This window comes from Phacochoerus africanus, chromosome 2 (genome assembly GCF_016906955.1).
Source record: "Phacochoerus africanus isolate WHEZ1 chromosome 2, ROS_Pafr_v1, whole genome shotgun sequence".
NCBI lineage: Eukaryota > Metazoa > Chordata > Mammalia > Artiodactyla > Suidae > Phacochoerus > Phacochoerus africanus.
Genome location: NC_062545.1, coordinates 94,211,966 through 94,224,560, shown reverse-complemented (window position 1 = coordinate 94,224,560; position 12,595 = coordinate 94,211,966). Strand labels below are relative to the sequence as shown.

General features: G+C 37.9%; 1 protein-coding gene and 1 pseudogene across 1 annotated transcript; both read left to right on the top strand.

Moving 5' to 3' along the window:
• Nucleotides 1–1,123: 1,123 nt before the first annotated feature.
• LOC125120712 (olfactory receptor 8U9-like) lies at nucleotides 1,124–3,895 on the top strand (annotated as a pseudogene).
• Nucleotides 3,896–10,095: 6,200 nt separating this feature from the next.
• Nucleotides 10,096–11,076, top strand: LOC125121106 (olfactory receptor 5AL1-like). Its single transcript, XM_047769404.1, has one exon. The coding sequence runs from the start codon at nucleotides 10,135–10,137 to the stop codon at nucleotides 11,074–11,076; it is 942 nt and encodes a 313-aa protein (XP_047625360.1). The 5' UTR covers nucleotides 10,096–10,134.
• The last annotated feature ends 1,519 nt before the right edge of the window (nucleotides 11,077–12,595 follow it).

The window sequence follows — 12,595 nt, the reverse complement described above, 5'->3', positions numbered from 1 at the left end:
AGGACCTCCTGAACATTTAGTGTGTTGCTAGAAGTTCAGGAGAGAGAAAAGGTAAGGATAAGCCTTTCTCCAAAGACGATTAAATTCCCTAATCAATTTTTTGATTCAATAGTGGCAGGTGCTCGATTAGCAAGCAGATATTTCCATGTATGTATATATGCATATGTACATACACACACACACACACACACACACACACACATATATACATTTACACACACCTATGTACACACATTCCTTATAAGAAGAATGTAGAATAAAATGTTCTGTGCTAGTATTAAGTACAAGAAAAAAGTGACACTTTATATCAGAAAAGGAATAAAAGAAATTTGTTTGCAGTTTAGGAAATACAAACTGTAGCAAGCTATGGAGGAGTCCATGGAGGGTTTAGCGTAGACTATATTTAAGGAGGGTATATGAACAAGGGAGAGAGAGTTCAGTTAGAGTCTGATAAAATCAAAAACAAACAATGAGCCCTGAAAATGCTCTGAGCCAGACAAAGTCAGTTTAGTTACACAAGCAAAGGTCAGTTAACCCCATTTTGTGAGCCCAATCCCACCTGGGTCATTTTGTGTCTATGCTTCTAGAAACTATAAGCAAAACTTCCCAAGGAGTTCCTGCTGTGGCACATGGGTTAAGAATCTGTCTGAAGCAGCTTGGGTTGCTGTGGAGGCCTGGGTTTGATCCCTGGCCCAGTACATTGGTTTGAAGGATCCTGAATTGCTGTAGCTGTTGTGTAGGTCACAGATGCAGCTCTGATTCTATACTTGGCCCACCAGGAACTTCCATATGTCACGGGTATGTTCATAAGCATTAAAAAATAAATAAATGAAAACTTCTGGAAATTGATGTGAGGCAACTTTTGGTTAATTCCATATCCTTTAAAAAAATGTCAATAAACCAGTCAGTGTGAAGAGTAAACAATCATTATTTTCTCACTACATAAGCTGCTTTGTAACAATACACCCCAAACCTCATTCCCTGTTTTGGCTTGATATCACAGAGCCCAGAAATTGTCCCCTTGATATGTGCATAATAAACGTCTACCAGTTACTATTGACTAGTTTTACTCAGGCTGTTTCTGAATTTTGCAAGACCAAGAAGCAAATTTATAGGCTCAGCGATGGGGAGAGATTCTTGGGTAAGTTTCAGTGTTCTGGAAATCAGACATTTACAGGAAATCGGTCCCTCACTACTTAGCAGTTCTTTATTTTATTTTATTTTTTTTTTCTTTTTATGGCCCTACACACAGCATACGGAGGTTCCCAGGCTAGTGTTCCAGTTAGAACTGCAGCCGTCTACCTATGCAACAGCCGCAGCAACATCAGATCCGAGCCATGTCTGTGACCTACACCAAAGCTCATGGCAACACTGGATTCTTAACCCACTGAGTGAGGCCAGGGATGGAACCCACAACCTCATGGTTCCTAATCAGATTCGTTTCTGCTGTGCCATGACAGGAACTCCATCTTATCAGTTCTTAAGTTTTGCTTTCCTGAGGGCATATGTGGGAGATTTTCCATTTTATATCTTCCTATTTAGATTGAAATTCTTTTTCATCATTTTATATCTTCCTTTTTAGATTGAAGTTCCTTTTTAGATTGAAATTCTTTCACAAAAATAATACAAGCAAAAATTTAAAATTAATATAAAATAATCCAAATCTATATATTTTATATATTTTAAATAATGCCAAAGTAGTAGGAGCCATGTAAATAATACAAATCTACTAGAAAGCATATAACATTTTATTTTAATTAAGCAAAATATTTTTAAAATTTGCAGATATTCATTGAATTAGACTAGGTAAGATGATCCTTTACATGGAAAGATGTCTGTGAAATACTCTATCATGAAATGCTTGCTTGGAGGTGTTCCCATTGTGGCTCAGGGGTAAGGAACCCTACTAGTATCCATTAGGATGCAGATTTTAATCCTGGCCTTGTTCAGTGGGTTAAGGATACAGCCTTGTCTTGAGCTATGGTGTAGGTTGCAGGTGTGGCTCAGATCCAGAGTTGCTGAAGCTATTGCATAGGCTGGCAGCTGTGGCTCAGATTTGACCCCTAGCCTGGGAACTTCCATATGCCATAAATGTGGCCCTAAAAAGCCAAAGCAAAAACAAAAGCAAACAAAACAAAACACTTGGAGAAATTTAGGCACATGCCAATGGAATAAAATTGGGAGTATTGGGAACTTTATAGTGGGTGGATTCCTGCCTCAGAAAATCACAAGTTTAAATTACAGCTGTACTACAGACTGGCTGTCCAATCTTATTTCAAGTACTTTACTTTTTGGACATCTTTTCCCCATCTGTAAAATGGACATATAAGAAAAGAAGTAAATAGATAAACTATAAGTCTTGTTACAGTGTCTTTCAAATTGTTACCCATTTTCAGCATTTGTATTACTAACACAATTATGAAGATTATGTAGCAGTCTATGGTGACATCTTTGCAATAAGTAATACATATAGAATAGATGAATATAGCATTCTACCTCTGTCAACTTGCAGCAATGGGGAGTCTTATATACGGGCAAGCCTGTAAGAGTGATATCATTACAGAAGAGTCACTTTTTTATGTTATTAATATTAGCATTTTTTTCAATCGAAGCAACAAAATTTTAAAAAAAGCAATGATAAATTTTAAATAATACAATACATAAGTGCTTTGAACAAACAGTCAATGTGGAGTGAATCCTGTCTGACAGATGTTACTTTTATAAATAGAATGTATTTGGGAGAGAGAAATATATCTTTCCCATAAAACATCTCCATTTACTCTTTATCTCATGCCCAGACTCCAAGTATGTAATAGTTTTACTGTTAGCACTTTCGTGCTAACAGTAAAAAAGGCTTCACAAGATATTAAAATCTAAATTCAATTTAATTAAACTGGATTTAATTTTCTTTTCTTCATCCAGACACACTGAGGACACACGACCCAGATAAACTGCACCCAGGTAACTGCATTTATTCTTGTGGGTATCACAGATTGTCAGGAATTAAAGATGCCACTGTTTGTGGTTTTCTTGTCCATCTACCTCTTCACAGTAGTATGCAACTTGGGTCTTATCCTAGTCATTAGAACAGACCCAAGACTCAACACACTTCTTTCTTAGCAACCTGGATTTGTTGATTTCTGTTATTCTTCTGTCATTACACCCAAAATGCTTGGGAATTTCTTGTACAAACAAAATGTCATCTCTTTCAATGCATGTGCTGCTCATTTAGGCTGTTTCCTGGCCTTCATGACAGCTGAGTGTTTACTCCTGGCTTCCATGGCGTATGACTGATATGTGGCCATTTGCAACCCTCTCCTCTACATGGTGGTAATGTCCCAGGGAATCTGCATTCAGCTGGTGGCAGCCCCTATAGCTACAGCTTCCTGGTTGCTCTATTTCATACCATCCTCACCTTTCGCCTTACCTACTGTCACTCTAATATCATCAACCATTTCTACTGTGACGACATGCCTCTCCTCAGGCTAGCTTGCTCTGACACGTACTCCAAGCAGCTCTGGATCTTTGCCTGTGCAGCTATCATGTTCATTTCTTCCCTTCTGGTTGTCTTTGTCTCCTACATGTACATTATCTCTGCCATCCTGAGGATGTGCTCAGCTGAAGGAAGACGCAAAGCCTTCTCCAATGCGGCTCCCACATGCTGACAGTCACCATATTCTGTGGGACCCTCATCTTCATGTACTTACAGCCAAGCTCTAACCATTCCCTTAACACAGATAAGATGGCCTCAGTCTTCTACACAGTGATCATGCCCATGTTGAATCCTTTAATCCATAGCCTCAGGAACAAGGAGGTAAAAGATGCCCTGAAAAAAGTCATCATAAATAGAAACCAGGCTTTTATATTCACGAAATTAAGAAGGCGACTTGAATAAATAAAAATGGAATTTTCTTCATGACCTGAGTTTTTCCTCTTGAAAAAGTATTAGAGCTGAATAAAATAAGAAAGGTGATAACAAAAATTGGGTTGTTAGAGACAGGCCATTTGAGCAGGTGACACTTGGAGTTGGAACCCACTGAGGTAAGGAACCAACTGTGGAAAGAATGTACCTGTGAGGGTTAATGAGGAATGTCTGGCCGGTGGTTGGAGCATCATATGTGAGGTGGATAACCGTGTAAGAGGGAGACAGAGGGACAGGCAGATGCGGGCTGCAGAGTCCTAGGGGCACTGTCAGGGTGTTTGGGTTTTATCCATAGGGTAATGGGAACCTGGTAATGGGAGCAGTAGTTCAATGACTTGATGATGTTTGGTTGACATTCTGTCACTCTCCACCCTGTCTCTGCTGGTGGTAAGTGGCTATGGCCACTCAAGGCATCACATTTACATACAAGGCAGATTCTGCTTACTTCACACCAGTCAGAATGGCTCTTAGCTGCAAGGGAAGTTGGAAAAGGGACTCAGGTATAGGAATGAGATTCTCTGTCCTTGGAGTGGAGGCCAGAAGGAGTGCTGGGGCTTGAGTCAGGGTGAGGGTAAGATGGCCATGTCTGCCACACGGGTGCTTCTCCACCACGCACAGCCAGAGGATGCTCCAGGCTGAGCCTGAGGTGCTGCATCTCAGAAGATCTCTCTAGAGTCTCAGATGCTGCTGGTAGGCCACCTACACTTCCAGGATCATGACTGAACACTGCTGGAGAGTTCTAAATAAGAGAGTAGTTACCTAATTTTTATGTTTTCATGGACGATACAGTGTAGGATACCAGAGGGGACACTGGAAGGCCAGTTAAGAAGCTAAAAGTCATGGTCACTTGATGGCAGGAGAGATAATGTAGTGGCAGGAAAGATAATGCTGGTGGGTGTTTAATTTTTTTAATTCAGAAAATTGTGGTAATATGTACACAGCAAATTAAAAAAAAACTATCAGAATGCCTTTTTTTGGTCTTTTTAATGTCACACCAATGGCATATGGAGGCTAGGGGTTGAGTCAGGGCTGTAGCTGCCAACCTACACCACAGCAACATCAATACTGGATCCAAGCCGTTTCAACGACCTACCCCATAGATCATAGCAACATCGGATCCTCAACCCAGTGAGCGAGGCCAGGGATTGAAACTGTGTTTTCATGGATATTAGTCAGGTTCTTACCTCTGAGCCATGCCAGGAACTTCAGAATGTCTGTTCTTAATACGTGATTTCTATATATCTGTTCATTGTATAATAAAATTTTCCAGAGTTTTCCTTAGAATGAAATTTGAGATATAAAAGTAACCATAGAATTTTTGCTGATTCTATTATTTTTCCAATGAAAATGTGTTAAAATAATTCTCTGGTCCTTAAGAATACAAATTTTCCTATTTCTCAATTGATGAATTTCATAGCAAACCATTATCTGAATATAAAACTAGTTACAGGACAAATTTGCCCTCTCCATTGTTCCAAAATCTTCAGTTCTGGATTATCCAGCTGCATTAACAATATCCCATGTGAAAAGCATAGATTCACAATACGAACATATTTTTCTCCCTAATTTGCTAGTTTCTTAGGGAAAAAAGTGACACTATAAAATTGTTCAATGAGTTCGTTTGTGGCTCAAGGGGTTAAAGACCTGGCATTGTCATTGCTGTGGCTCAAGTCACTGCTATTGTGCTGGGTCAGTCCCTTTCCCAGGAACGTCCACACGCCAATAATTCAGCCAACAAATAAAAAAACTAATAACAAAACTGTTCCATATTTACACATTTAATGAATTGTCTTTCTTAAAGAGAACAGTACTATGGACGCACTTTACCTATGCCACTAATTTAACATGGCCTGAAATCTGGTCTGGTCTCAAAAGACTAACTCTTAAATGAACTGATTTTTTTTTAAGCCTATGAGATCTCATTATGTTTTTTCCAATTATCTAAATAATAAGAATAATAATGTAATTTAAGGATGGAATCCCAGGAGAAGAATACATTGTAAATAAATATATTCAAAATAATTGACACCAAAGTTCATTTTGCCAGTAGCAAGGATCATATGCAGTTATATTGGGCAAACTCTGGGTAAGTTGTTCATTATTGGCTAAGGTATACCTTGTAACCCATTGCACTCATTAGGCAATGTAGCCTGGTGAAAAGAACATAGGTGTTATAATCAAAGGATAGCATTTTACTGTGTGGGATCTCTAACTAGTTTACTTATCAACCAAATAAGGGCAATGTTACCAAATTTCAAGTATTAAACAACATACAAAAGGGTGATAACAAATGATAGGCACTTGCATATCATCTATTTTCCTTCTATGAGCTAGCAACCTGAGTTCTAGTCCAAACTCTACTAATAAACTTGAGAGAGCAGTTAACATATGAGGATTACCATACACAGCAGACAACAAACGAGTTAAGTAGCTAGGAAGAGGGATAGATATGATTATAGGTATGCATAAAGAATTTCAAATAAATGTAGTGATAATTTTACACTTTTCAATTACCTAGAAAATGATCTTGACTTTGCAGCTCATGCACATATACTCTACATTCTGTCTCCTTTAACAATCATCTAGGAGTTCCCACTGTGGCTCAGTAGTTAAGACCCCAACATAGTGTCCATGAGGATGCGGGATCAATCCCTGGCCTTGCTCAGTGGGTTAAGGATCCAGTATTGCTGCAAGGCAAGCTGTGGTATAGGTCACGGATGCAGCTCAGATCCCACATTGCTGTGGCTGTGGTGCAGGCCAGCAGGTGTAGCTCCAATTGGACTCCTAGCCCAGGAACTTCCATGTGCTGCAGGTACAGTGACAGAAAAGAAAAGAAAAATCATTCAGACTACTGAGCATGTTGGAATTTTTACCTGGAAGAAATCCCTTCTAAATCAAAAGGATAGAAATCTGAGAATGGCCCATTACACCAGCAAGGATTATTTTTCCAATATGGTCACCATAAATAAGCATGAATGAAGTCCTTAGTCCACAGAGTGGAAGATTATCCAGCATGGATATAATGGAGATAAAAATATGATATACTTCTATGCATAATTCATGGCCAAAGGCAATAATTTGGAAGTGACTGAGTTTGTCCTCTTGAAACTTCAAGCTTCAAGCCCTTCCTTTGGAGACCTTTTTAGTGATCTACTTATTAATGTCATAGACAATACTGGATTAACTATGTTAATTTGTGTCAGTCAGTTCTAGCTCCACACAGCCATGTATTTTTTCCTTAGCCACCTAATTTGTTGATTTTTGCTACACCTCCTCTGTTACTTTTAACACACTAGTTAACTTCCTCCAAGAAGCTAAAAGAATATCCTTACCTGCTTGTGATGCTCAGTTGTGTTGGCTTATGTTTGTTCTTTGTGACATGTATATGCTCCTAGTCATGGGATGTGATAGGCATGTGCCCATTAGTAACCCTTTATTTTATTTCATTGTCATGAACGAACAATGGTCAGTATTTAAATGGTAGTTAAGGACTTCCTGTTGTGGCTCAGCACTAAGAAACCTGACTAGTATCCATGAGGACATGGATTCAATCCCTGGCTTGTCTCAGTGGGTTAAGGATCTGACATTACACAGAGCTGTGGTGTAGGTCGCAGATGGAGCTCAGATACTGCATTTCTGTGGCTGTAGAGTAAGCTTGCAGCTATGGCTCCAATTCCACCCCTAGCCTGGGAACTTCCATATGCCGAGGGTGTAGCCCTAAAAAGACACACATACACACAAATGGTGGTTCGTACATACATGTATGGTTTTCCTATTTCCAATTGAATATTGTTATAAGGACAGGAAATCATAGTAAAAAAATGATTGGTCTTTGATTTGGAAAATTGAATGGATAATGGCACAGTTCATTGACATAGAAAGTGTATATACTAGGTCTTAAATACTTGGTCCAGTGGGCGGAGATACCAAGTTCTTCTCTCTGTGTAATTCTTTTTGATGAACAACTAGAATATCTAAGCAGTAATTCATGAGAGGCATTCAGATACATAAAGCTGGAGCAGAGAAAAAATAATCTGGAATAATAATAACATATATTTGTACATAATCAGAATATAAATGCCTTTGACACAGGTTTGGATATCATCACTGAATAAGAAGGTGTAAAAATGAGGGGATGGGGGATGCTTTGGAGAAAACATGAAGAACGTCTCCCAAAGCATAGTAATAGGGACAGAGTCTCAAATTCCCAACATGGTGCAGTGCGTTAAGAGTGACTGCAGCAGCACAGGTTGCTGTGGAGGTGTGGGTTCAATCCCCTGCCAGGCACAGTGGGTTAAAGTTTCCAGCATTGCCCCAGCTGCAATCTAGATTCAATCCCTGGCCAGTGGACTTCCACATGCTGAAGGTTCGGCCATTAAAAAAAATGAAACAGAGGTCATTTCTCCAAGGTTGAGAATCAAAATGGACAATACTAAATTTAGAGACTACTTTATTCGTGAAACCGAAGTTGTATTCAATAGAGTTTGGTGCTACAAACTGCCAAATAAAAAGAAGCTTTAATGGAATTAGGAGTTGGGAAGTTGATAGTAAATTTGGTGAGAGGATTTCTTGGTTTAATGGCAAAGAAATGTGGAAAAGATATGGGGTTGAAAAGTGGGATGGGAGGTAAAAGATGAAGAAGTAACCAAGATAATGTTTTCAAGGAAGTGTCAATCCAAATTTAAACTGGGAGGTGCTTTTTATATTTTATCTTTTACCTGTATTAACTATTTATAAGTTGCATATGATGTAACTTGAGACAATATAGTAATAAAGGAAAATCGATGGATGCATCTACATATTCTCATACAAAATTAAGTCAGAAAGAGAAAGATAAATATCATATGATACCACTTACATATTGAATCTACAATATGCCACAAAGGAACCTATATACAAAATAGAAACAGATCATAGACACAGAGAACAAACATGTGGTTGTCAAGGGGGAGTGGGGAGGGCATGGGATAGACTAATAAGAGTTTGGTATTGGGAGATGCAAACTATTACATTTAGAATGGATAAGCATTGAGGTCCTATTGTTTAGCATAGGAAATATGTCCAGTTTCTTGGGATAGACTATGATAGGAAATAATATAAGAAAATGAATATGGGAGTGCATATATATATATATATATATATATATATATATATGTGTGTGTGTGTGTGTATACATATATATATATGCATATACATATATATATACATACATATATATATATATATGCTTATTTTACTGTACAGCAGAAATTGGCACAACATTGTAAATCAACTGTGTTTTAATTTTAAAAAAAAGAAGTTAACTTATTCTCCAATCTGCTTAAGGAAAAAGGGGGATGATTTCAATATTGCTAGCTTTCAAACATTGAGAATCTAACTTGGGTTTGTGGAAATGCTCTGTTAAATTTAATTCTTCTAAATGCTGCCCAAATGGTATTTTCTTGGGACCCTTTAGGAACTTGAAGATAGGGGCTAAAATGGCCTTTCATAATTACTTAAAATTATTTTACATCTGGGATATTGTTTGCTGGTGTGTACTTTGCCAAAAGACAGCCAGAAGAGTCACAATAATATTTTTGGTAATATCTATATTACTCATGGACTGAAAAAAAAATAGAAAATGGAGGTAAGGAAAAAGAAGAAAAATTTAAAATTACACCAAACTGTGATGCCTGAAGAGAAATATTGTTAGTATTTCGATTTTGACTTGCATTTTTCATACTCATTTTGGCAATTTTTAATGTTCTTATGAACTGAGGAAATGATAATTCTATGAGATAAGCATAACTTACATTCTGAGATCAAACAAGATCAGACAAGATGCAGCAGGTTCAGAGTGCCATAGTGGTACATAGCCACTTACATTCTGAATGTTGTAAGAACTATAAGTTAAACACAAATGCAATACAGAGTTTGCTATTTTATTGATTATAAAATTTTAATTGAAATATCCCCTTTCTTATTTTATAGCTCCTTAGTGGATTTCATATGTTGGAATTTTTGCCTGGGCACAATCTGTTTACGGTGAAAGCATAAGTAAATTCACATGTAATTCAGAGTGCTTATCAGGATTCTACTTTGATTGAATTTAGCATAACATCCTGGAGAGCCAGAGCTATCTTCTCACACTAAGTGGGTTACTTCTTACAGAGTAAAGATTATTCTGAGTGTGTGTTCTGGAGGAGTTTATTGTTAAATTGTATATCTATTTCATGGCAAAAGGCAATTATTCAACGATCACTGAGTTCATCCTTTTGGGTCTCACAGATAATCCAGAGCTTGAAGCCATTCTCTCTTGTGTTTTCCTACTGATGTACTTGGTTGCCGCCTTGGGAAATCTTGGTTTGATTGTGCTAATTCAAATCAGTCCTCAACTTCATACACCCATGTATTTTTTCCTCTGTCACCTGGCTTTTGTTGATTTTTATGGTACTTCTTCCATCACTCCCAACACCCTTGTAAACTCTTTACGTGAAATTAAAAGTGTGTCGTTTTATGCATGTGCCACTCAAGTGTGTTGCTTTATCACATTTTCAGTTTGGGAACTATTGATGCTGTCTGTCATGGCTTATGATCGTTATCTGGCCATCTGCCATCCATTACTCTATGTAGTTCTCATGCCTAGGAAGCTCTGCATTCAAATGGTCACAAGCTCTTATATTTATGGGTTCACTGTGGGACTCGTCCAAGCAGTGGCTACCTTCCACATGTCCTTCTGTGACTCTAATGTGATCAATCAGTTCTACTGTGATGACGTGCCCTTGATTGCTCTGGCCTGCTCTGACACGCGATTCAAAGAACTGATGGTGTTATTCATTGCAGGGTTCAATGTTTTTTGTTCTCTTATTATTGTTCTCATATCCTATGTATTCATTGTCTTTGCCATCTTAAGGATCCCTTCTTCTGTAGGAAGACAGAAAGCCTTTTCTACCTGTGCCTCTCACTTACTTTCTATTACTATATATTATGGGACTCTCAGTTTTATGTACCTGCAGCCCAAGTCAAGCCACTCACTAGGTAAAGACAAATTTGCCTCAGTATTCTATTCAATAGTGATTCCCATGCTAAACCCATTGATCTACAGCTTGAGGAATCAGGAGGTAAAAAATGCTTTGAAAAAAATTATCGAAAAAGTGCATTCTAGTCATCATTGATGATTGTGTTGTTACTAAAAAAATGATGGATATAGAATGAAGAAATAGGAAATAAAAGCTTGGGGAGTAGTACAGCACCAATTAGGGTAGAAATCCATATCCTCTGGTATTCAGTTTTTCTGATCTCTCAAAAATGGGTACTATCTGGTTTGACTTACAAAGTAAATATTTCATAAATTTTTGTTGGCCTAATCATTGATTTTGAAAAGAAAGAGATAAGGAGTTCCTGTTATGGCAAAGAAGAAATAAATCCCACTAGTAATGAGGATGCAGTTTCCATCCCTGGCCTTGCTCAGTGGGTTGGGGATCTGCCGTTGTCAGAGCTGTGGTGTAGGCCACAGAGAGAGCTTGGATCTGGTGTTGCTGTGGCTATGGTGTAGGCGGGCAACTATAGCTCTGATTTGACCCCTACCCTGGGAAATTCCATATGCTGTGGGTGCAGCCCTAAACACCAAAAAAAAAAAAAAACATAGAAAAGACAGAGATAAAACTCATCCATTCTCAGAGATACTTCAACAATAGCAGTGAAGAATCAAGTACCTTAAAATTACAACTTTATCTTATTTCACTGTGACATTCATAATTTTAGACTATCTTGAGATACATGAACTATGCAAATAGTACAAATATCAGGTAAGATTTTCTTTCGTGATTGAACTGGAGGAAAAATATGAGGCTCATGGTTGAAGTGTTTGGGTTTTAAACTGCCTAAAAAATGACCTTACTCTTCACTTAACAATATCCTTATTACTATGGTTGAACATTCTTTAAAAGATAACTTTTTAGAGCAGTTTTAGGTTTACAATAAAACTGAGAAGGAGGTACCAAGATTCTCTCATACCCACTATTGACACATGTGCATAACCTCCACGTTATCTAACAAAATGGAATATTTGTTACTGTAGATCTGCATTAATGCACCATAGTTACCCAAAGTCCATAATTTACCTTAAGGTTCATGCTTTGTGTTGGGTATACTGTGGGTTTGGATAAATGTGTAATAACTTGAGAGTTCCCATTGTGGTTCAGTAAGTTATGAAACCAACCTTATCTGTGAGGATTTGGGTTCACCTCCTGGCCTTGTTCAGTCGGTTAAGAATCTGTCATTGCTGTGATCTACAGTGTAGGTAACAGAAACAGCTTGGATCCTCCATTGCTGTGGCTGTGGTGTAGGCAGGCAGCTGTAGCTCCGATTCAACCCCTACCTGGGAACTTCCCATTGTAATATTATACAGAGTATTTTCCTTTCTCTAATAATCCTCTCTGCTCTGTCTATTCATCTCCCAAACACCACCCTAACCACTGGAAAACACTGATCTTTTTATTGCCTCCATTGTTTTGCTTTCCAGAATATCATAGTCTTGGTAGCTTTTTCAGATTGGCTTCTTTTAATTAGGAACATGTATTTAATCCTCTTCTGTCTTTTCACAGCTTGATAGCTCATTTCTTTTTAGCTCTGAATAATGTTTCATTGCCTGATGTACCATAGTTTATTCATTCATCAACCAAAGGACATTTT

Bases quoted from the DNA above. Each gene is read 5' to 3' on its own strand.
- LOC125121106 (XM_047769404.1), top strand. From the start codon at position 10,135: ATGGCAAAAGGCAATTATTCAACGATCACTGAGTTCATCCTTTTGGGT.